The sequence below is a fragment of the Macaca nemestrina genome, chromosome 9 (genome assembly GCF_043159975.1).
Source record: "Macaca nemestrina isolate mMacNem1 chromosome 9, mMacNem.hap1, whole genome shotgun sequence".
NCBI classification, from domain to species: Eukaryota; Metazoa; Chordata; class Mammalia; order Primates; family Cercopithecidae; genus Macaca; species Macaca nemestrina.
Genome location: NC_092133.1, coordinates 36850548 through 36876843, shown reverse-complemented (window position 1 = coordinate 36876843; position 26296 = coordinate 36850548). Strand labels below are relative to the sequence as shown.

The window sequence follows — 26296 nt, the reverse complement described above, 5'->3', positions numbered from 1 at the left end:
GAACTTGGCTAAATGTTTTTTTAAAAAGGATTTCAGTTAAGAATTTGGGTTGTTCAGGATGAACCGAAAAGAAAAAAAAAGAATTTGGGTTGATCAGGTTTTACTTAAAGTTCTAATTATAGGATACTTTAGATTTTATTTTATATTTTTGTTAAAAAGGATGCCCTGTTTTAATATTTCTTGATATGTTTCCCTTAATGATTTTAAAGATTGTATTTGTTTTTTGAGATACAGTCTGGAGCGCAGTGGCTCTCTCTCAGCTCACTGCAACCTCCCCCTTCCAGGTTCAAGCGATTCTTGTGCCTCAGCCTCCCGAGTAGCTAGGACTAGGGGCATGCACCCCCATGCCCTGCTAATTTTTTTATTTCTAGTAGAGATGAGGTTTTACCATGTTGGCCAGGCTGGTCTCGAGCTCCTCACTTCAAGTAATCTGCCCCACTTGGCCTCTCAAAGTGCTGGGATTACAGGTATGAGCCACCGTGTCCGGCTAAAGACTTTGTCATATATCATTCTAGTTCTTTATATTTGCTTTGTTGAACTGCACTCAGAACTTCAGTAATCAGTTCATCACCACGTAAGAGGTATACAGGTTGAGTGTCTCTTATTCCAAATGCTTGGAACCAGAATTGTTTTGGATTTTGGAATATTTGAGTTATGCTTACCAGTTGAGCATTTCTTTTTTTTTTTTTTTTTGAGATGGAGTCTCGCTCTGTTGCCCAGGCTGGAGTGCAGTGGCCAGATCTCGGCTCACTGCAAGCTCCGCCTCCCGGGTTCACGCCATTCTCCTGCCTCAGCCTCCCGAGTAGCTGGGACTACAGGTGCCCACCACCTCGCCCGGCTAGTTTTTTGTATTTTTTAGTAGAGACAGAGTTTCACCGTGTTAGCCAGGATGGTCTCGATCTCCTGACCTCGTGATCCGCCCGTCTCGGCCTCCCAAAGTCCTGGGATTACAGGCTTGAGCCACCGCACCCGGCCCCAGTTGAGCATTTCTAATCCGAAATCCTCCAATGAGCATTTCCTTTGAGGATCATGACGATGCTAAAAAAGTTTCAGATTTTGGAGTATTTTGGATTTCAGATTTTCAGATTAGGGATTCTTAACTCATACTGTTTAGTTTATAATATTCTTCCCAAAAACGTTCAACAACTTATAGTATTCTCTTTTAGCTGTAATGACATTCTTTCTAATAATTGTAGATTCAGAGAAGAATATATGACACTTAGGACTTACTGATTGCTTAGGGTCCTTGTATAAATCTAATTTGGGTGGTTTTTTCCTTAAAAGCATTGCCTTGTACTTACCAACCTTAAGAGATTTTACTGGATTGTTTGTCTAATCTTTAATGCCATCTGTAAACTCTCTACATCTTTTCCTGAGCACTTGGAATAATTAGACTAGATCCTGAGGTATCCTACTGCTTACACATCTCCAGTCAAAAGTACCCATATATTCTTATCTTTAAACCAGTACTCTAATCATATAACTTTATATTCTTTTACTCAGCAAATTGGGAACTAAAGATACGCTACAGTATTCTGAAAGTGTGACTATTAGTTGTAACTTTAATAAATAGAGCAAGAAAACTGTGACAAAAATAGATTGATTTGATCCTTCAGGGCCTCCAAGTGTGGTCCCTGGGCCCCTGGTGGTTCCTGAGACTCCTTTAGGAATCAGAAAGGTCAAAATTCTTTTCATGATGATATTAACGTGTCATTTCCCCTTTGCACTGTGTTGACAGTTGTACTGATATGGAAGAAGTGATGATGGGTAAAATTGCTCTGGTGCACAAATTAAGACAGTGGCACCAAACTTTTATAGTAGTCATTGTAGTCTTTCACTGCCTTGCACTCAATAGTATGTGCCAGTTTTACCTAAGAATGCCCACAATGAAGCAATAAAAATATACTACTTTTATTAAATCATAAGCCTTGGGGTTCCTTAATATTCTTTGCAATGCAGTTGGAAATATGCATAAAAGCACTTATGTGATCGAGTTGCAAGCTAAACTAGCTACTTTTTTTTTTTTTTTTTTGAGACGGAGTCTTACTCTCACCCAGGCTGTAGTGCAGTGGCGCCATCTCAGCTCACTGCAACCTCTGCCTCCTGGGTTCAAGCAGTTCTCCTGCCTCAGCCTCCCGAGTAGCTGTGATTACAGGTGTTCACCACCACATCTAGCTAATTTTTGTATTTTTAGTAGAGACAGGGTTTCACCATGTTGGCCAGGCTGATCTCGAACTCCTGACCCCAGGTGATCCACCCACCTCAGCCTCCCAGAGTGCTGGGATTATAGGCATGAACCACCACACCTGGCCTACTTTTTTCATAGAATACCATTTTACTTGGAAGAATATCTGACGAACTGTGGTTATTCAGATTTCAGTATTTAGCAAACATTGTCTTAAAAATGAATCAAGTGGGCCAGGTGTGGTGGCTGATGCCTGTAATCCCAGCACTTTGGGGGGCCGAGGTGGGCGGATCATGAGGTTAGGAGTTTGAGACCAGCCTGGCCAACATAGTGAAACCATGTCTCTACTAAAAATACAAAAATTAGCCAGGCTTGGTGGTGGCCACCTGTAATCCCAGCTACTCAGGAGGCTGAGGCAGGAGAATCGCTTGAACCCGGGAGGCAGAGGTTGTAGTGAGCCAGATCATGCCACTGCCCTCTAGCCTGCGTGACAGAGCAAGACTCCACCTCTAAAAAAAAAAAAAAAAAGTTGTCAATTTCATCTTCCAAGAAAAAAAAATTAGAATATTGGAAAACTTAAATCCACCACTGCGGGCATGAGAACTTCCCTTAAAAGACCTTTCTGATAGGATCAGTAGTGATATTAACAAGTGTAATTTTTTTTTTTTGGTGTTATATTGTGTGATGAAATATGTCAACATTTGGAAAATGCACATACCTCAGTGAGTTAATGCTTTCCAAATGACTAATAATGATGTTACAGATAAACATTGGTCAAGTGCAAAATAGACTGATGGATTTTTTGTGTAAGAGAAATTGTGTTTTTTAAATTAAGTTGTAGTAAAACCATTTTTGTGTACAGTTGTATGAATTTTACCACATATGTAAATTTGCATACCCAATACCACAACTAAGAAACAGAATAGTTTTATGACCTGAAAAAGTTCCCTGTGCTGTCTTTTCTAATTGCCCCACCCAAAACTTCTGGCAGCCTCTGATCTATTCATTTGCTATAGTTAAGTTTTTTAGAGAATGTCATAAAAATGGAATCATACACTATGTAACCATTTGAGACTGGCTTCGTTCACTCAACATGTATTTGAGAGTAATCCAAGTTGTATCTTCCAATATTTCACTCCCTTTTAAATAATTAAAATTCACCATTTTTTTTTTTTTTTTTTTTGAGACAGAGTCTCGCTCTGTCGCCCAGGCTGGGGTGCACTGGCCAGATCTCAGCTCACTGCAACTCCGCCTCCTGGGTTTACGCCATTCTCCTGCCTCAGCCTCCCGAGTAGCTGGGACTACAGGCGCCCGCCACCTCGCCCGGCTAGTTTTTTGTATTTTTTTTTTAAGTAGAGACGGGGTTTCACCGTGTTAGCCAGGATGGTCTCGATCTCCTGACCTCGTGATCCGCCCGTCTCGGCCTCCCAAAGTCCTGGGATTACAGGCTTGAGCCACCGCGCCCGGCCGCACCATTTGAGCCATTTTAAGGTGTGTATAATTCAGTGACTTTTAGTATATTCACAGTGTTTTACAACCATTACACTAATTGTATAGCATTTTGATCACCCCCAAAAGATAGACCATACCTATTACATAGTCACTTCTATTTCCATATTTCCTCCATAATATCTTTTATGTCTGTGAATTTTCCTGTTCTGGACATTTCATATAAATGGAATCATACAATATACAGCCTTTTGTATCTGGCTTTCATTTAGCGTATTTTTGAAGTTCATCCATGTTGTTGTATGTATCAGTACTCATTCGTGTTGTCAGCTCAGGTTGCCGTAACCAAAATACCACAGGCTTAGTGGCTTAAATCACAGATACTTACTTACTTACAGTTCTGAAGGCCGGAAGTACAGATCAAGGTCCATCTGTATTTGTTTCTGCTGAGGCCTCTTCTGGCTTGTAGGTAGCTACCTTCTCACTTTAACCTCACACAGCCTTTTGTCTGTGCTTATACAGGGAGGCAGCACAAGTGATCTTGAGCGTGTGTGCACTTTCTCTGGTTTCTGTCCTAACAAGGACACTAATTCTGTCAGATCAGGGACCCACCCTTCTGACGTTATTTCATCTTTGTTGCTTCCTTAGAGACCTTGTCTCCACATATAGCCACACTGGGGTTAGGGCGTTAACATGAATTTTGGGAGTAACATAAATTTTGAGTCCTTAACAGTTCCTTTTTATGGTTGAATAATATTCCATTGGATGGTTATACTCCATTTTGTTTATCCATTCTTTAGTTGGTGGACATTTGAGTGTTTCCACTGTCAGATTATTATGAATAATGCTGCTGTGAACATTCATGTATGACTTTTTGAACACCTGTTTTCATTTCTCTTGAGTATATACTTAGGAGTTTCCGGAATGCTGGGTCATTTGGTAATTCTATTTTTAACTCTTTGAGAAACACCTAACTTGTTTTCCAGAGCATCTGCACCATTTTGCATTCCCACCAGCAATGTGTGAGGGTTCTCATTTCTTCACTTCCTTTACCAACACTTGTTATTTTCTTGGTATGTGTGTGGTTTTTTGTTTTGTTTTGTATGGGACAGAGTCTTGCTGTGTCGCCCAAGCCAGAGTGGCAGTGGCATGATCCTAGTTCAGTGTAACTTTGAACTCCTGGAGTGAAGTGATCCTCCCACCTCAGTCTAGGACTATGTACCACATCTGGCTGACCTTTAAAATATTTTGTAGAGAACGGGTCTGGCTGTGTTGTGCAGGCTGATTTCAAACCCCTGGCCTCAAGCAACCTTCTCACCTCCACTTCCCCAAAGGACTGTAAGTGTGAGTCACCCCTGCCCAATCTAAAACTGATTTTCTTATGCTGATCTTGTATTCTACAACCTTGCTGAACTTGTTTATTAGGTTAATGGTAGTGTTTTGAAGATTCTTGAGAATTATGTATATATAAAATCATGTCATCTATAAAAGTAGTTTTACTTCTTCCTTTCCAATTTTGATGCCTTTTATTTCTTTTTCTTTTTTCTAACCACCCTTGCTAGAACTTCTAGACAGTGTTGAGTAGAAATGGTAAGATCAGACATCCTTGCCTATTTTTGATATTAGGGGAAAGCTTTCAGTCTTTTGCTGTTGAGTATGTTAGCTGTTTCATAACCAGGGTTATGAAAAAGCTCCTCTCTATTCCTAGATTGTTGAGTGTTTTTATCATGAAAAGATGTTGGACTTTGTCCAGTGCTTTTCCTATGTCAATTGAGATTATCAGGTTTCTCTTTTCCCCACTTTATTCTGTTAATATGGTGACTTTTTTTTCAACTAATTGATTTTTGTATGTTGAACCAGCCTTGCATCTCTGGGATAGTTCCATGATAGATGGTCATATGCTGCTCAGTTTGGTTTGCTAGTATTTTGTTGAGGATTCTTGCGTCTGTATTTGTGAGGGAGATTGGTCTGTAGTTTTCTTACGATGATGTCTGTCTTTGCTATCAGAGTAATACTAGATTTACAGAATGAGTTTGAAAGTATTCACCCCTCTTCTCTTTTTTTGGAAGAATTGGAGGAAGGATTGATGTTCTTCTTTAAATGTTTGGTAGGATTCACCAATGAAGCCGTATGGTCCTGGGGTTTTTTTTTGTTGGAAGTTTTATTACAGTTTTCATCTTTTTACTTGTTACAGGTCTTTTCAGTTTTTTAGTTGAGTCAGTTTTGGTAGTTTCTAGAGGTTTATCCATTCATCTAGATTATCTAATTTGTTGGCATACAATAGTTCATAGTATTCTCTTGTAATCTTTTTTATTTCTGTAAGATTGTAAAGATGTCCCCAGTTTTATTCCTGATTTTAGTAAATTGAGTCTTCTTTCTTCTTTTTTCTTGGTCTGTCTAGTTAAGGGTTTGTCAATATTGATTTTTTTTCAAGAAACTTTGGGTTCATTGATACTGATTTTTGTCTTGACTCTTTTTTTTTTTTTGAGACAAGGTCTCACTCTGTCGCCCACCCTGGAGTGCAGGCAGTTCTTCCTCAGCCTCCTGAGTAGCAGGGATTACAGGTGCACGCCACCACGCCCAACTAATTTTTGTGTTTTTAGTAGAGACGGATTTTTACCATGTTGGCCAGGCTAGTTGCGAACACCTGACCTCAGGTGATCCACCCGCCTCAGCCTCCCACAGTGCTGGGATTACAGGCGTGAGCCACCGCACCTAGCCTGTAGTTACTTTTGAGTAACTATTTAAGAATGTATTGTTTAATTTCCACATATTTTTAAATTTTTCAGTTTTCCTGTTGTTGATTTCTAACTTAATTGCATTGTGGTTGGAAGAGATACTTTGTGTGATTTCAGTCTTTTGAAATTTACTGAAAATTTTTTTTGTGGTCTAACATATGTGCTACCCTGGAAAGGATGTTCCAGTGCACTTGAAAAGAATGTGTATTCTGCTGCTGTTGGTTGGAGTGTTCAGCATATGTCTTTTAGGTCTAGTTGCCTAACAATGTTGTTTAAGTCTTCTTTTTCCTTATGTATCTTTTGCTTAGTTGTACCACCCATTATTGAAAGTAGGGTGTTGAAGTCTCTAGCTATTATTGTTGAACCATTTCTTCCTTCAAGTCTGTCAGTTTTTGCTTCATAGAATTTGGGGCCGTGTTGTTAGGGGCATATATGTTTTTAATTCTTAAATGTTATTGATTGATTGACTCTTAACATTATATTATGTCCTTTGTCTTTTTAAGTAGTTTTGTCTTAATGCCTTTCTTAGTCCACTTGGGCTGCGTAAGTGGCTTATAGAAAAAACAATTTATTTCTCACAGTTCTGGAGGCTGGGAAGTTCAAGATGAAGACACAAACAGATTTGGTATGGTGAGGGGCCGCTTTCTGGTTCATGTATGACTGTCTTTTCCTATGTTCTCATATGACCAAAGGATGAGGGATCTCTTGGTGCCTCTTTTATAAGGGCACTAATCCCATTTATGAGGGCACTGACCTTATTTTCCTAATCAGCTTCCAAAGGCCCTACTTCTTAATACTATCACCTTGGAGGTGATAGGATTTCAACATATGAATTTTTGGGGGGACTCCAACATTTAGACCATCGCAGTGCCTATTTTGTCTGATACTAGTATAGCCACTCCATTTCTTTTTTGGTTACTGTTTGCATGGGCTTTTTCTTTTCTTTCACCTTCAACCTCTTTGTATTCTTAGATCTAAATCAAATGTCTTGTGTACAGAATATTGTTGGATAATGCTTTTTAAATTCATTCTGCCCATACATGCCTTTTAATTGGAGGCTTTACTCCATTTACATGTAATGTAATTGCTGATAAGAGGGGACATTTGCCATTTTGTATTTCTTTCTGCCTGTCTTATATCAGTTTTGTTCAAGCCCTCCATGACTGATTTTTGTGTTACATAGATATTTTCTAGTGTACCATTTTTATTCCCTTCTCATTTCTTTTACTACATAATAGTTATTTTCTTAGTGTTTGTCCTGGGGATTATAATTAACACCTTCATTTGTAGCAGTCTATTTTGAATTAGTAACAACTTAGTTTCAATAGTATATAAAATACTTTGCTGCTATATAGCTCTCCCCCCCTCAAATCTTTATGCATTTTTGTCCATCAACACAGAGTTATAATTATTGTTGTGTGTAGTCTTTTAAATCATAGGGAACAAAAGAGGTGTTAACAGACTGAAAACATAACCTCTCTGCCTTCTTTCCTTCCTAACACTTTATAATATAATGCCTCTAATATGCTTTCAGATATTATTCTAAATAATTTACAAATACTTGTCTAATCACATTATAAATTTATATCCAAGGAAAGTGAGGTGTGAAGAAGACAAATAAATAGTCCAAGATTTGGCCAGGCGCGGTGGCTCATGCCTGTGATCCCAGCACTTTGGGAGGCTGATGCGGGCAGATCACAAGGTCAGGAGTTCTAGAACAGCCTGGCCAATATGGTGAAACCCCATCTCTACTAAAAATACACAAATTAGCTGGGCATGGTGGTGGGCGTCTGTAGTCCCAGCTACTTGGGAGGCCGAGGCAGGAGAATCACTTGAACCCAGGAGGTGGAGGTTGCAGTAAGCCAAGATCGCGCCACTGTACTCCAGCCTGAGTAACAGAACAAGACTCCATCTCAGGAAAAAAAAAAAAAAAAATTATCCAAGGTCATAGAGCTTTTAAAAGGCAGAATCAGATATTTGAACCCAGGTGATCTGGCTTTGTAATTCACGTTCTTAACCACTACATCTCACTTCCTAGAGTTGTAGTACTCCTTTTATTACACTACAACAGTGAATGTAAAATTCAGTTGGATACATAAAACGTACATTCATGTTGAAAATGAAGGAAAAATAAAGTGAAAAATACTGGGAATCATTTGGGAGGAAAGATAACAGTTGGAAGGGACTTTCGAACTATGGCCTGGAAGACCACATAGGATCAAGACTGTTGATATTTGAGATAACTTTTTTTTTTTTTTTTTGGTAATGGAGTCTTGCTTTGTCACCCAGGCTGGAGTGAAGTGGTGCGATCTTGGCTCACTGCAGCCTCCACCTCCTGGGGGTTCAAGTGATTCTCCTGTCTCAGCCTCCTGAGCAGCTGGGACTACAGGCGCTCACCACCACGCCCAGCTAATTTTTGTATTTTTAGTAGAGATGAGGTTTGACCATGTTTGCCAGGATGATCTTGATCCGTTGACCTCGTGATCCGACCTCCTTGGACTCCCAAAGTGCTGGGATTACAGGCATGAGCCACCGCATCTGGCCTGAGAGTACATTTTAGAAGGAACAAGGTGAAGAGAAGGATGAAGACACAGAAAATCAAGGCCTGCTTGAGAAGCAGATTGTTCTTGAAGGACCTTGAAAAGGAGTGTTGAAAAGATTCACTTTTGGAAGAATTTGAAAGCCAGACGAGCAGTTTGAATTTTATTATGCAGGCAGTAGCTAATCGTTGAACTTTTTTGAGTAGGGGAGAACTATTAAGAATTTTGTATATAAATCTGAGAGCTGACTCAAACTTTGGTACTGTTTAAAATTTTCTAATGCATCCTTCAATTGGGGCCAGACTGAGGGTTTATCTTTTGTACTGCAATATATTATGGTGTATTAGAAGTGTGGTAAAAAGTAATGATTTTTAAAATATATAAATTAGATATATTTAGATGTGTTTGATTATATTAAAAGGAATCGGTTTCCTTTCAGAGTCCTCTTGTATGACATTTGGAGTGGGGTAAGATGTGTCTTTATTTTAATAACACTGCCATATATAACAGTTCAGAACAGCTAGTATTTTTTGAGTACTTACCATCAAGTTGTTTGCTAGATGGTAAAGATAGAACAGTAAAAAAGACCTGATCTTAATTTTCAGTCTCTTTTTCTTTCTAATCTTTAAACATTGGAATGCTGCAGTGTTTGGTCCTGTTCCTTCCTTTCCTTAACTTAATATGATCTTACCTCGTTCTAAAGCTTTAAATTCTATCTGTACTTTACTGATTGCCAATTTTATATTGCCCCATCTCAGTGTCTCCCTTTTAACTTCCCAGTCACCTGTTCGGTTGCCTTCTTCATAGATCTACTTTGATTTCTAAGTAGCATCTCAGACTTATCTCCAAAACTGAACTAAATCTCTGTCTGCCAAACATTTATGCTCCAGTCTTCTCCATCCTAGAAAGTTAGACTACCATTTACTCAGTTCACAGACCAAAAGCCTAAGTGTCATTTTCCCTCACAGTCCACATCAGCACATCATCAAGCAAGTTGGTTTTATCTTTGATGTGTACCCTCTATGTAGTCACTGCCCTCTACCTCCATTGCTACCACTACCTCTTGCCAAGGCTGTTGTCATAATAGTCTCCTAATACTTTATCCAATAATCTGTTCTCTGTACAGCTACCTGGTAATCTTAAACAATATGTATCTGATTATTTTATCTCTACCACTACCTAAATATAAAACTTCAGTGGATTTCTATTAAAATTCAAAATCCAGTCTCCTCACTGCTATATGATCATACCTCTAAATCTCTTACCTCATCTTGTACTGCCCATCTTAATCACCTTGCTGACCATCCCCGCTCTCTTACTAATTCTCAATATACTATACTTCATACCTTAACTACCTCAGTGCCGTTCACTCTGCCTAGAACACACATGTGTCTCCGTGTGGCTTGCTCCCTCACTTCATTGAGTGCTCAGAAATGTTACCTCCTTTGCCTGTAATCCCAGTGTTTTGGGAGGCTAAGGCAGAAGGATCGCTTGAGACCAGGAGTTTGAGACCAGCCTGGGCAACATAGCAAGACTCTGTCTCTAAAGAAAAAATTAAAAATAAGCTAGCTGTTGTGATTCATGCCTGTAGTCCAAGCTGCTCAGGAGGCTGAGGCAGGAGGATTGCTTGACCCCAGGAGTTGAGGTTACAGTGAGCTACGATTGTGCCATTACAACCCAGCCTGGGCAACAGAAAGACTCTGTCTCTAAAAACTAAAAAGAAAAAAAATCTTGCCTCCTAGATAATTTTTTTCTCAGCTCTCTAAATGCTCTCTTCACAGCTTTGTACAGTAGCACTTATATGGATGTTACTGACATTTCTGGTATTTAGAGGCGTGTGGGATAAGGAGGGATCTCACTATTACCGTATAGTCATACCTTATGTCATTGACTTTTTAAATTCAGAAATGTATTAAGACTGAAATACTTATCTCAAATAGAGTTCACCGCTTGTGAGGAATGGGGGGAAATATGAGTAACTTTAATTTCTTTTCAGTAAATTACTTGCAAAGTAATTTTATTAGCTTTATTATTATTATTACCATTTTTTTTTTTGAGACAGATTCTCTGTCTGTTGCCCAGACTAAAGTGCAGTGGCATGATCTCAGCTCAGTGCAACCTCCGCCATGCAGGCTCAAGCGATTCTCCCGCCTCAGCCTCCTGAGTAGCTGGGACTACAGGCACATGCCACGAAGCCTAGCTAATTTTTGTATTTTTAATAGAGGCAGGGTTTTACCATGTTGGCCAGGCTGGTCTCGAACTCCTGACCTCAGGTGATCCACCCACCTCGGCCTCCCAAAATGCTGGGATTACAGACATGAACCTTGACACTCGGCCCATAGTAATTTTAAAACAATACAGAGTTATTGAGATCTCCACACACCAAAGATAATAAATGCATCTCCTTAACGGTATAAAGCTCCCGCAAGCATGCTAGTTCTAGGTTGGGGCTAACTCTGGAAAGAAGAGAGTAAATGGACAAAAGAATAGGGAGAGGATGGGAAGGGATAGAAAAGGAATCCCCACCTTTCCAACCCTAAGAACTTTCAAAGTTTAGTTTTTATCTCTGTTCTTTCAACTGTAGAAATTTCCATTTTAGGTAAAGTGAAGGAAAACATTCAGCTTATAATTTTGTTTTTACTTAGTTAACTCCATTATTCCCAAGGAATAGGAGGTCTTCCTTTAAACTTCCACTGAAGTAGAGAAAGAGAAAGAGAGAGACAGAGAGAGAGAGAAGCAAAAAAACCCAAAAGAATGCTTACCTCTCACACTGTTATTTGTACTTTTGGTATCTTTGAGAAAAAAATGTGATGTAAAAAAGAGATTATGGATTCAGTAGTGCTTTTTAAATGAATACGTATTTAAACATATTTAAATATTTAACACATCCTGTTTGTAGCAGGATGTGTTAAAAAAGAGTAGTTAGTGGCTATATAAGCACATTTTAATTTAATTTACAAACAGTGCTCATATGGATTTACCGACCTTGTAATGACGGAGGTCTTCAACGGGATTGTGGCCTATGGATTGTGAACTGATGTAATTGACTCATTCCTAATCAACCTCAGATTTGCTTTTTTTTTTTTTTTTTTTTTTTTTTGAGACGGAGTCTTGCTCTGCCGCCCAGGCTGGAGTGCAGTGGCCGGATCTCAGCTCACTGCAAGCTCCGCCTCCCGGGTTTACGCCATTCTCCAGCCTCAGCCTCCCGAGTAGCTGGGACTACAGGCACCCGCCACCACGCCCGGCTAGGTTTTTTTGTATTTTTAGTAGAGACGGGGTTTCACTGTGTTAGCCAGGATGGTCTCGATCTCCTGACCTCGTGATCCGCCCGTCTCGGCCTCCCAAAGTGCTGGGATTACAGGTTTGAGCCACCGCGCCCGGCCCAGATTTGCATTTAAATGGTTTCTTTCTAAGCATAGTTAACCTAGACAGTTTGATATACTAGAAAAAATGAAACAAAACTGTCCTTGTATTTCCAAAGACTTAATCTGACCTAGCTACTCACTACCTCTGTGATTTTGGTAACTTATTTAATACCTTTAAATCTCATTTATGGCATTATGTATGTAAATACTGTATTCTGATAATGTTCTAACTACTCAGTATATCTTTCTTTTCCCTCCTTAATGTATTAATACCATTGTTTTTCAGTACTTTATCTGTTTTATTTTATTTCTATCTTCACTATGATTACAGCTTTCCACAAAAAAAGTTTGCTGCCCTCTGTTCGTGGGCCAGCAAAGAGAGCCCTTAATTATGTTCTGGTTTTGGTCCATAGATACAGGGAACCTAGTTGAGCTGGAGCAGAAAGCCATCTTTTTTTTTTTTTTGTCAGATATCTATTATCCTTCTATTATTTCTGTTTTTTCAAGTCTTCAGCGTGCCTGATACACAAAACAGAGTCCTTGTAAAATCTCCAACCTCTCAATTATAATGATGTAGGAATTTAAAAGAATGTATTTGCATTCATCCAACAAATATTTATTGAGCATTTACTTGAGAATGGTAGTTTAAAGAACAGGCTGATGTTAAAAGATGGATAAACTCCAATTCTTTGCTCAAAATCGAGTGGATTAAATACCAAAAAAGAGTGTAGTTTATAAATAGTACAACTTGAGTACTGATGAGGATGTTCCTAACTTTGCCTGGGGCTTATGGGGTGAGATGGGTGATACCTTAGAATTAGATTGAGGGTTGCAGGAAGAACACTGTAGGCTGAGGCGATATTGTGCTCAAATGGCATGGAAGCACTGACTGTGTATTGTGACTGATCAGTACGGCCAGAGCATAATGTATGTATACAGAATATGGTAGTAGGAGAGACTGAAAAGGTAATTTGGGGTCAGAACCTATAATGATCATGCATGGCATCCAGAAATTTGAAATCTTCACTGTTGTCAGTGGAAAGCTATCAAATGTTTTTAAAACCTAGAAAGAATGATGCTTCAGCAGCAGCATGAAGGGTGGATTCTGGTGGTAGAGATGGTGGTGTGGGGGAATACTAAGATAAATTAAAAATTAAGAGATGTTATTAATAGGTAGTGTGATGAAATGAAAAGAGCCTGGGCTTTAGAATCACAGGCATGGTTTTAAATCTAGGTATTGGCTTTTGCAGTTGAGAATGAATTGGCTGCTTTGATTTTCAGTTTTGTTTTGTTTTGTTTACATGTTCCAGGTAGTAATAGTACTTGTTTTACAGTGTTCTTCTGAAGATTTTGTTATGGGCATGAAGCACCTGCTGTAGTGCTTGCCTGATACCAAATAAGGGTGCAGTTAATGATAACTGTCATTATTATTAACATGAGTGACATTTATAATTGTTAAGGTAAAAAATAGTGAAAACCTGAATGAATTTAAGGATGGAAAAGAGAAAAGATTGGGAAGAATCTTTCTGAAGTAAAATGAATAGGACTCAATTACTGGAATACTTGGTGATTTATGGAAAGAATGGAATTGTGACTAACTAAAGTCTCTATCTAACCTGAATAACTTGGGGGGAAGGTGTTCGTGATGCCATTTTCCTGGTAAGGAATACAGAATACAGGAGGAATCTGTGATTGAGATGAAGGAAAGGAGTAAAATGATTTTGATTTGGTGGGCGTTTTTAGGTATTTAGGAGATTTTGGTGATAATATGAAGTAGGAAATTAGAAATTTGGTCTTAGGGCAAGAAATAAAGGATTGGAGAGTTATAATTATCTGCGTAGTGGTGGAAAAGCATGTTAATTTTGACTCTTTGACTAGAATTATAAATATCTTAATGGCAGGGCATATTTTTAAACATAACCCCTGTATCCCCACACTGCTGAGCTCTATGTAAACACTTGATTAGTTCTTATTAAATGTGAGATTTAAAAAATAATATCCTTGATGGCTTTGTGAATAGAAAAGATAATGCAGTTACTTTGATTTTTAACTTTTAAATGTTCACTTTATTTAAATTTATAAACTTAAAACGTAGTTCTCTCTAAATACGGATCTTATTCTGTAACTAATTTTAACAAACTTTTGAGAAATATCTTAATTTAACTTCTTAAAACATTTAAATCTGTAAGTGTAAATTAATTTTCTCTGTAACTATTTAATAAAACCTTAGCTACTTAAGTAAATCTTGTAAATCTAATATTTTAAAATTGTAAATGTAAACATTGTTAAGTTTTGTGAGTATTCTTATTCAGGATGCAAACTTAGTAAAATTTCAGCTTAAAATCATAAAGTCTAAATCAGCTATTCAAGTATACATTTTAAATTAGAATTACAAGACTGGCTCTACTGGGCCAGATTTTCTTAAAACATTACAAATATATTTACCAAATAGGCATAAAGTATCTATTTTGTAAACAGCTTTATTGAGACATAATTTACATACCTTGCAGTTCACCTATTTTAAGTGTACAGTTCACCAATTTTTATTATAGTCACAGAATTATGCAACCATCACCACCGTCTAATTTTAGAATATTTCCTTTAATGCGAAAAGAAATGTGTTGCCCATTTGCAATTATTTTTTCATTTTCACTCAGCCATAGGAAACCACTAATGTACTTTCTTCTATCCATAGATTTGGCTTTTTCAGTACATTTTATATCAATGGACTCATAGTATGTGGTCTTTTGTTTCTGTCCTTTTTTCACCTAACACAATGTGTTTTGAGACTTATTCATCCATATTATAATTTTATTCCATTGTATGGATATACCACATTTTGTTTATCACAGATTACCTCTTAATATACAGTACTTAAAATTTTAGTTCTTTTAAATCATCCTATACTTGGTTCTTTTTTTAAAAAAAGAAACCTGAAAATAAGTAAATGAATCTTTTGTAAGTTAGACAAAAATGCAATAGAATAAACCCAAAGAAATGGATAATTGAAAAAAATTAGAGCAAAATTTAATGAAATCAGTGATATAATAGAGAAGATCAAAGTAGATTTTTAAAAGAAAAAAAAAATAAAAAAGCTGATAGGATTGATCAAGGAATAAAAGAAACAAAAATAGTACGAAAATGAAGACTGACCACATATTAGAGAGTAAAAGACAAGGTATTTATAGCAGCCTGCCATTAGTTTTTATATAAACAGTCTTTTCCCTTTTCAGGAGATCTTTATTCCCAATCATATTTTTCTTAATGGAACTACTTTGGATAACCCTTACCCCCCCCCCCAGAGTGAATGGCTGTTCTACTTCCAAAATCAGAGAATATCTGTAAATGTCTTTTATCAATATTCATAAGCAACACATTGTCTACATTTTTCCTCTAGGATTTTGTAAATACTGCTTCATAGGCTTTTTTTTTTTTTTTTTTAAACTTTCTTTTTTCTGTTTTAAGAGTTGGGGTCCGCCAGGCACGGTGGCTCACGCCTGTAATCCCAGCACTTTGGGAGGCTGAGGCGGGCGGATCACGAGGTCAGGAGATTGAGACCATCCTGGTTAACACAGTGAAACCCCTTCTCCACTAAAAATACAGAAAATTAGCCGGGCGTGGTGGTGGGTGCCTTGTAGTCCCAGCTACTCGGGAGGCCGAGGCAGGAGAATGGTGTAAACCCAGGAGGCGGAGCTTGCAGTGAGCTGAGATCGTGCCACCTCACTCCAACCCGGGTAACAGAGCAAGACTCTGTCTCAAAAAAATATATAAAAAGTAAAAAAATAAATAAATAAAAGAGATGGGGTCTCCCAGTGTTGCCCAGATCAAACTCCTGGACTTCAACCAATCCTTCCACTTAAGCTTCCCAAGTAACTGGGACTACAGGTGTGTGTCACCACATACCATACCCAGCTCTCCATAGATGTTTAGCATTTACATTTACCAGTGAAATGACTGGTAGTCTAGATCTCTTTCCTCTTATTTTAAGTAAAATTAAGTGAAATATTTTCCATATTTGGAGCTTGTAAATTTTTATTGTTGAAATTCAGATATTTTACCAGGAGAGTCTACATGTGTAGCTTCCCCTCCAACCCCCAGTTGCTGCCCCAGTATTTCATGGAGCCCATCAGATAAGAAGACTCAAGTCAGTAATCAACATTAGGAAGTTTTTGTTTCCTTTTCCTTCTTTAAACTTTTTTTTTTAATTTAAATTTTTAAAATGTTCATTCTTTGCCTTTTCTTGTTCTAAAAATCCTGTTTTACAGATATCGCACGTCTGGCCACCTCATCTCTAATCTTTTTATCATGATGTATGTGTCTTTGACACTTTACTATACAATATTAGGGCATTTCGTCTTTCCTTCCTTCCATCCGTTCCTCTATCCGTCCGTCAGTGGTCTCGCTCTGTTGCCCTGGCTGGAGTGCAGTGGCGCAGTCTCGGCTCACTGCAGCTTCCATCTCCTGGGCTCAAGTGATCTTCCACCTCCTTGGCTCAAGTGATCTTCCCACGTCAGCCTCCCAGGTAGCTGGGACTACAGGTGTGTGCCACCACCCTGGGCTAATTTTTTGTACTTTTTGTAGAGACGGAGTTTTACCATGTTGTCCAGACTGATAGTAGGACATTTCTTAAGTTGAATTTCTAAATTGCTATTTTGTTGTGTATTTTTCTACTTAATTCTGTTTGGTAATTTTAGTAATTTTTCTCCTTCCCCCAAGCATTTGTTGTCTGCTCTTTTATTCAGAGCTCTTTACTCTTTAAAAAAAAGGAAAAAAAAAAACTATTCCTCCCTGGCCTCAATAAAATTAGTATGTATAATTTTTCTTCAAGTTCTACTGTTTTTGTCTTCATTAATTCTGTTTCAGTTTGGGCCCATTAGTTGTGATTAAAGTGCTACTTCTCTTTGGTATATCTGACCAGGTTTCGTCATCAGTTCTTGTGCTGGGTAATTCTGAGAGTGGTAAGTGAGCCAACAAATAGGGTTCATCATAGTGCATCATCTGGGAGAATGTGCTCAGGAGGAGAGGAAGGATTATTAATGAATGTAGTTCTCTAATAATGAAATGAATCACCAGGGGTAGTAAGGGGAAGAGAAGCCTGAATGGTCATTGTTCATTATCTATAGAAGTTCATCTGGTCTTTGATTTAATAACACACTGAGATAGTTGGAGTGTCAATTAAAAAGAATTGATTACCTTAATTACCTTGGATAGAATATAAAAGATTGTATAATCTAGTGCTCTAAAATTATTACCACAATTACTATTGTACCAACCCAGTACTTTCACTTTGTGACTGACTTGGTATGAAGCTCAGTGTGGTGGTGGCATCAAGTCACACATTCTGAGTTTTAAGCAAACAACTCCAGATAATATCATTTGCCTCTTTGTTTATTAGGACACTAATTGATTATTATTGCCAGCAAGCACTTTTGAACTGATACTTTGTAAAATATAATACAGTCATGTGTTGCTTAACAATGGGGATGCATTATGAGAAATACATCCTTAGGCAGTTTCATCATTTTTCAAACATTGTGAAGTATACTTTCACAAACCTAGGTAATATAGCCTACTACATACCTGTGCTGTTTGGTATAGCCTGTTGCTGCTAGCCTACAAACCTGTACAGAATATTACTGTACTGAATACTGTAGGAAATACCACCATTGTCACACAATATCATTGTCACACAGTGGTAAGTATTTGTGTATCTAAACATAGAAAAGGTACAGTAAAAATTGTCACACCTGGATAGGGCACTTACCATGAATGGAGAGTGCAGGACTGGAAGTTGCTCTGGGTGAGTCAGTGAGTAAGTGGTAAGTGAATACGAAGGCCTAGAACATTGCTGTACACTACTGTTGACTTATAAATACTGTATACTTAGGCTACACTAAATTTATTTAGGAATAAAGTAATTGCAGTCCAACATTACAGTGGCTATAATCACCAAGCAGTAGGAATTTTTCAGCTCCATTATAATCTTATGGGACTACCGTGGTATATGCAGTCCATCCTTGACTAAAACATCGTTATATGGCACATGACTGTACTTTATTGAAGATTGAGCAGCAAGCTCAGTATAAGCTTGAGTACAAGATCCAGGGGACCTTGATGTGGAAATTGCTCATTTTCTGGTATATTCCTACATTTCCTTCAGCACCTCTCTGAAACTACTAGTCTCTATACTGGTTATCTCAGGAGAGGTTCCCAAGACCCAGAAACTATTTTTTCATTCTATTAATTTTTTTCCAAAAGAACAGGCTGTATTGGTGACCTTAGTTAGCTTTGTATTTGATATATTCCTATTCTTTTACTTTTTATAACCTGTTTTCCCCCTTTTCATTGGAAATGGATTGTGATTTAGATTGAAGGGGGAAATTTGTGGGAGAGATTAGTCTTTTATCTTCTGTTTTCGAGAGCTGTGTGATTAAATCAGAAGCTACTCAGACATGTGAAGCCTTCCTATAAGAGAAACATTGTTCCTATAAGAGAAACATTGCTTCCTAGCCTTACTGGAGCATTAATTCTGCTTGAGGAGATAAGACATAAATGAATAAAAGAAAAATGAGAACATAGGGTTTAGATAGCCTGTGACAAATTTTATTTTACAAAATACTTGAAAAGACAGTGTCTTGTAAATGGCAGAAAGCAGAGAAAATATTAGGCAACTGACTTTTATTTAAAATCAAGCAACAATCTGAGAATTTTGAGGATGGGAGAACTGGAAACTAAAGATCAATGAGGGCAGGTAACATGTCAGCTCAACACTGCCTGTTGAACAGTCCCTGGCAGATGACAGACTCTCAGTTAGTATATGTCGAATAAATGAATATGTATTTGTTGAACAATTTGAAGATTTTCTTGAAGGAGAGAGATACTATATTTGAGCAGAGGTGAGATGCAAAGGCTTGAGAAAATATTAGGAGGTAGGAATGATCACTGAATACAACAGAAGACCATCCTGACCAGAGCTGTGGGAGGAATGAGCAGGAAAGCTCTGGTAAGTAAGCCAGCTGACAGTAGGTAGGGTCAAATTATAAGCAGTTTTGATTGCTGAATTAGGAAGTTGGGGTTTGTTCTTTAACCAGTGTGAACTTTGAAGAGGTGGTGGCATCATTGAAACAGTGTTTTAGGAATAGCCTGAAGACATGGGTTTTAGGAATAGCCTGAAGACATGGTGCAGGTTGCAGTGAAGAAGAAACGAGATTAGCCTTGAGACTAGTTGTGATGTTGGATAGGACTTCTTTCAAAAGTAGTCAACTTCCATAAAAAATTTTTTTTTTCTTTATATGTGATGTGTAAAGGTAGTTTTTAAGCCCTAGTGATTGAACATAACGGCATGGCTGTCTTTTTCAGTACTTAGTTTTCCATGGCATTTTGTTATTGAACTTTCTGGCTTTTCTGTGATATCATGGTATACATTTTGAATGTATTTGTTCTTCCCTTATTTGCCTTTTGTTAATGTCAAGCATAGCACACCAGACATTCCCTGTTGCTATGCAACTGCTAAATTCAATATTTAATATTAATAAAACTGAGTGGCATTAACATCCATTGAATAGAGGGTAGCAAAATATGACTTTACAGTATCTAATCAATAATATTTTTTAGGTTTGATGTATTGTTGCAGATATGAACAAAAGAGGAGTGACTTGTTTACAAAGTTGCTATTTTGAGCAAAATTAGTTGTGATTAAATCTTTGTGTTTATGACCAGATTTTTTGTTTGCTTTTGTTCTTTCTTTGTCATTGCTTTTTAATCTGTGACTCAAGTTTTTGTTAGTATTATTGATCTTCTGCCCAATTTTCTTACATCAGATTCTGTTCTTTTTTAACATTTTTATCTCCTAAAGCTTTTATTTGCATTTTTCTTTCCTGGCATTATTTCTTGCTATATTTACTTTTTTCCTTTTCAAGAATTTATGCTCAGCCCGCAAATTTGGAATTTGTTACAATTTTATATAAACCCAGGTGAAAGAATATTAGATTTGCTCTTCAGGATAAGACCTACTTAATAATTTCCTTTAGCTATTTGCAGTGTGTGTTTGATGCTTGCAAGGTGTTGAAATACTTTATTATTTGTGAAATCAGATTTTCTTTTGGGAGGGCAGGTAGGAGGGCTTAAGAATTGGAGATGGACTGTGGGATTTATTTATTTTTTTAAGTCAGATCGTTCTGAAAATAACTGATCTCTAGGGCCAAGATAGACAGTATCTAGCAGTTTCTTCTCTTCTCTTACCACTACCTACCCACTCCCACAACGCTACCCCAACCCTTTTTCCTCCCTAGTGTGGAAGAGAGGGGACCATAGCAATTTAGTGGAATATATTTTAATTTTAGTAGATAAATAATAAACAGACATAGATACCTCCCATTTGTTTGAGTGGGTAGTTTGATTTTGTTAATGTCCTTGGAATAATTTTGATGGGAATTAAAGAGAGTTGGAAAACAATTACTCCCTAACAATAAATGAAAAATCTGGAATCTAGGATGTATCATATAGTATAGAAAAACCAGCTCTCTAATTACAGTGTAAATAACACAAACTAGAGATTACTGAAAATTATGGCTTAATACTAAGGCAAAGAAATCCCTTACATTACCATCTTCTTATAGCCAGATACACAAAATACCATTTTCAGAGGCCATCATTTCTACCTCCTTACCTTCTAAATCCTTTTCTGTGGTTGTATTTGTGGTAAAGAATTGATACATGTGAGGGGGCCTTATGTATCCCGCAGGATGTAGTATTTTAATTTAAGTGGTACCTTTTAAGCATGGGAGTGCTTTTTAACAATTAAAATTGCAAGCCCCTAGGTGACAGATTATGTTGCAAAATACACAGTGCCCCTAGCTACTAGGAATTCAGTAACACTTTTTATATTTACTTTATTGCAGTAACAGTCCTATGCATTTGAAAAGTAGTATGTATACTGAATGCACAAGACATTAATTTCTTCCCAAAGGCCACACTGAGAGTGCATATGGATTCATAAGACTCCTTGTTTGTAATAACCATTTGAGTTCCCAGTGAGGTCCATGGCACACATTTTGGGAACCACTGCTTTAATATGTTATTTCTGGTATGTTGTATAAAGATACAGTCTGATTCCTGCTCTTGTTTTCCTCCTTACTTTCTTGACCCATAAAAAATTGCAAGATGAATCCCAGCACTTTGGGAGGCCGAGGCAGGCGGATCATGAGGTCAGGAGATCGAGACCATCATGGCTAACACGGTGAAACCCTGTCTCTACTAAAAATACAAAAAATTAGCTGGGCGCAGTGGCAGGCACCTGTAGTCCCAACTACTCAAAAGGCTGAGGCAGGAGAATGGCGTGAACACAGGAGGTGGAGCTTGCAGTGAGCTGAGATCACGCCACTGTACTCCAGCCTGGGCAACAGAGCGAGACTCCGTCTCAAAAAAAAAAAAAAAAATTGCAAGATGGTGAAGATATTTTCAAATTGTTTATCATTCAGTAGATCATCAGTATTTGAGATAACAAGCCAGAAAAAAAGTTTTTGATTTTTTTCATTTTCTACTTCTTTCACACTGGTAGAAGGACATAATAATTTAAACATTTGTGTACAAGTATATATATATATATTTTTTGTATGTATAATCAGTGGGGGTTTACATTTATAAAGGAACCAGCACATAGTTACTGTGGCAGTGTTAAATAGTTACAAAAGTCTTTTAAGTCTTGTACCTTCTTTATAAAAGTCTTGTACCTTACGTTTGTGTGATGTAGTTTTTCTCAGTAAAGATTTCATAAACTGTTAACTCAAAATCTGTTGTCTCAATTGGTATTTTGAAAAATGCTATTTAGATTATTTTAGAAAGTTGTGAAAAATTTGAAGCAGTTTTTGACTCATTCATTGAGAAAAGTACCTTTTAAAATGGAGCCTGAGAGTTTGTACAAAGAGGTGTTTGGGATTTTGTAAAATGATTAGAGAACCTGTGGATTTTCATTCCTTCATTGGTCTTGTTCTTGAATGTGCTCAGAATTTGTGTTGAATGTTAATCATTGACAGAAATGCAAATGCCCCTTTTAGATTTGTCATTGACACTCTTTTTCTAAGCATCCCTTTAATAGTAATCCAGGATCCTTGAGAACTGGAAGAAAACATCATCTTTTTTTTTATGCAAAGATTATTCAATACTAGAATGAATATTATTGTGGTAATGGATTTTGTTTTTATCCTTTCAGGGTTTGAAAGTATTCTTGAAGGGCTGTTTGGACCTGCATTATTAAAAGATCTCAGTTTATTTAAAGGTATTCAAAATATTTTTGGTATTTCAAATTCTTCCTGGTGCCATACATGATACCTTGGTGATTTAAGCCTCAGTCTCCTTTTTATTCACGGTTTCATATGGATTAAAGTTATATTCATGTAAGCATCTTTTTGTGTTCACTTGATATTGTTGATATATGTATGAATAATGTATTAACTAGTGAGCAGTTAAGACTTAAGAATTTTAAGAGTTAAAAATTTTAAGACAAATATGGCCTAACTACTTAGGTTTTTGTTAAACAGTATTTTTGAAATTAATTCTGATTTATTTTCTGAAAAATTCTCTTTTATGACTATTAATTTGTTACTATTTTTGCAGACTGTGAACCTGAAAGCATTTCTGATTGGACTTTTGATGAAAACTGTTTATTCTGTTGCTTGAGAAGAGATAAAGTAAAGGTAACTAAGAAGCTTGTGAAACTTTTATTTAGTGTAATATTTTAAAGTTTTCATTTTTTAAAACATTGTATTACTTCATTGGAGGATTTGTAGGAAAAGGAAGGTATGGTTTTATACTTACGAAAGAGTTTGATAGTAATCCTGGGTTTTGCAATTTAAATTATTTCCATCCTGTTGAGTAGCCTATTAAGAAACCTATATCCTACAATGCATTTGTTGTTGTTGTGGGATTTGTTTGTTTGTTTGTTTGTTTGAGACGGAGTCTCGCTGTGATGCCCAGGCTGGAGTGAAATGGCACGATCTCGGCTCACTGCAGCCGCCGCCTCCTGGGTTGAAGTGATTCTCCTGCCTCAGCCTCCCAAGCAGTTGGGATTACAGGTGCCTGCCACTACACTGGCTAATTTTTGTATTTTTAGTAGAGATGGGGTTACACCATATTGGCCAGTCTGGTCTTGAACTCCTCACCTCAAGTGATCTGCCTGCCTCAGCCTCCCAAAGTGCTGAGATTACAGGCCTGAGCCACTGCCCATGGCCCGTGCATTATTTTATTTATATACTTCACTAGGCAGAATAATTAATTAGGTCTCAAACTGTTGTGTTTATTTGAAAATGAAATGTGTGGCAGTTCATTAATGGGAGTTATTTTTAGCACAAAAAGAACAGTAATGTAGATCTGGATCAAGCAGTTGCTAATTCATGTAGATTTGTATACTGTGGTTCTACTTTAAGACACTTCATAACATCTGCGCATTAATGCTGTTATTTTCAGTTATATAAACCGACTGAACCTTTGTGTATTTGTTGTTTTATTGCTTTGTTTTATACATAAACAGAATTTTGTTAGAAAACATTTCACTTGTTGGAAATACTTACTAATAATGGTTTACTGTCTTTTCCTTTTTTTTTCATGGTACATCGATTCTCTGTTTTAAAGCCTTGGGAACACTTTCTTCTGCCCTATACACTCTTAACGTAAATCATTGACCAGATTTTATCAGTTTTTCCCTCATAATGAATTTCATTTTTTTTCATTTCCACAGTCATTACTATAGTTCTCTCTGTTTTCTTCAGTCTCTTAAATAGTCCTACAAGGTTAAACTCCTCCCAACCCTCACCCCTTAAATGGTATAGAAATGTTACCTTATGCTTAGTCTTTGATGACTTTCTCATTGTCTTCTGGATTCATTAACCTAACAGTGCCTCAATACCCTCCACATTTTAATCCACTTTTCTTTCTAATGATGTCCCACTAGTCTTCTATACAGTTTTCTTTCAACTAAGCTATTTCTCTATAACTAGAAATTCCCTTCCTTTTACTCTTAAGCACCATCCTTCCTCTGCTTCTATTGCTGTTTCAATCTTTCACACTGTTGTCAATATTATCTGTGCAAATTACTTGTCAGTTAATATTCTGCCTTATTTTGTTCATCCTTTTTCATGTTTGAATCTTTTGTTCCTAACTACATTGTCAACTGCTAAAAACTAGGCAGACCATACTGTATGCTTCCTTGTACCCCTGCATATAACCATTATATCACTATTTGTGTTGGCAAGTTGTTTTAAAATTTGAAAGCCATCGTGTAGTCAACTTAAGTGCTTCTTAATGTTCTTTTATGGCTTCTTTTTCTTGTTTTCTACATGAAAAAGTTGTTGCTCTGACTATTTGGAATGGTCTGTTTTTGTTGAATTGAGGAAGAAAGTGTTTTAAAATTTAATCTGTCTCCAAAAAGACTAGAAAAGAAAGCAACATTGTTTTGAGTTAAACTTCCAGTGAAATTGAAGTTCAGAATTTTAAACTCTGTGTGTGTGTGTGTCTGGTGGCTCTTTATTGAGCAGGCCATTTAATAGGAATTTTTGAAGAATAAAAAGAAGAAACAGTTACTAATTTTTTTTTTCAGGTTAGGATAAGGAAGAGAGCCATTCTATGCTTGGTAGTTGTATATAGTATATTCTTGTAATATGATTGAGAGTTTTCCCTTGCTGTATGAGGGTAAAATATTATATGAATTTTTTTTTTAAGAGACAGGGTCTCACTGTGTTGCCCAGGCTGGATTAAGTGATCCTGCTTCTTCAGCCTTCCAAGTAGCTGCGACTACAGGTACACGCCACCACACCCAGCTTGTGTGAATATTTTTAGAAGAAAATACAGATAGAGAAAGTCATGAAATGGTGAAGCACTTAAAACAACTGTTTTACTGTTTGTAGCTCTATAGTTTTTAGTTGGTTTTCTAAATAGAAATAATTTTTCCATTTGACAACTCAGCTGGTTCTGGGAAAGCTGTTTTTCTCCATTAGATATTATTTCCTGTCTTTGGCATTTATTTTCGGAGACAGTCATACATCTGTAATGGAAAATAGGATAAGAGAAACCCTATATCATGTGAATTGTCAGATTTACAGTATTTCTTCAGTTGTGTTAGACTTAAAGTGTTTGTGTTGGAACTCTTTGCAGTCACTTGGAGCATCTTGTCTGAGAAGAACTAGAGTCTGGAAATTAAATGTTTTTTTTTTTTTAGAGATTTATTGTATCTGTTGGATTGAGGCTTGCATTTTAAGGCTGGCTTAAGATTCTAAAATAGAAGGAACTATCTGGAGAATATGGTAATAGCCAACAGGTGGCAGCATAGAGCATGGTATTGGAAGCTCGAGTTTGAGATTGGCATGGTGAGATAATCTAGGTAGTATTTGGAAAAGCACTTAGAAATATTGACCTGATATTTGGGAAACAGCAGTTATACATACTTTTAGCTAGTTGGATTTTCAGTAAATGCTAAATCTGTAGAATGGATAAAGCAAATACATTATTTATATTTACCTTTAGAAATATGTAGGTGAAAAATCTGAAGTAGCCTCCTTGGGAAGTAGAACGGGGATTCACCTAGAGATTAGGAAAATTTGAACTACGCTTCAGGATCCTACGGAAGTTAGAGAATGTAATTTGTAAAGGAAAGGTAGCTAACATGTTCTGAGCATTTACTATGTGCCAGTTATTTTTACCTGCTCCATTTTTGGAGACAAGGTCTTGCTCTGTTGCCCAGAGTGGAGTGCAGTGGTGCAATCTTGGCTCACCGTAGCCTCCGCCTTCTGGGTTCAAGCGATTCTCATGCCTTAGCCTCCCAGGTAGCTGGGACTACAAGCGTGTGCCACCATGCCCAGCTAAGTTTTGTATTTTTGGTAGAGACAGGGTTTCACCATGTTGGCCAGGCTGGTCTTGAACCCCGATCTCAAGTGATCCGCTCGCCTCAGCCTCCCAGAGTGCTGGGATTACAGGCGTGAGCCACCACGCCCTGCCGCTCCTATTTAATCTTCAAAACAACCCTATAAA

General features: G+C 37.3%; 1 protein-coding gene across 14 annotated transcripts in view; it reads left to right on the top strand.

Annotated features, from left to right (window-relative positions):
• LOC105478456 (ligand dependent nuclear receptor corepressor) overlaps positions 1-26296 on the top strand; it is a 165948-nt gene that overhangs the window by 62216 nt on the left and 77436 nt on the right. For 12 of the 14 annotated variants that reach the window (XM_011735781.3, XM_011735775.3, XM_011735776.2 and 9 more), the window contains 2 exons: positions 22488-22553; positions 22892-22971. Coding sequence is in view for 9 of the 14 variants with exons in the window: in XM_011735775.3 (XP_011734077.2) it covers positions 22488-22553; positions 22892-22971 (146 nt within the window). In the remaining 5 variants the exon portion in view is untranslated. Of the gene's footprint in view, positions 1-22487; positions 22672-22891; positions 22972-26296 lie in introns of those variants that run through there. The other 2 variants (XM_071069360.1, XM_011735787.3) reach the window with 2 other exon arrangements.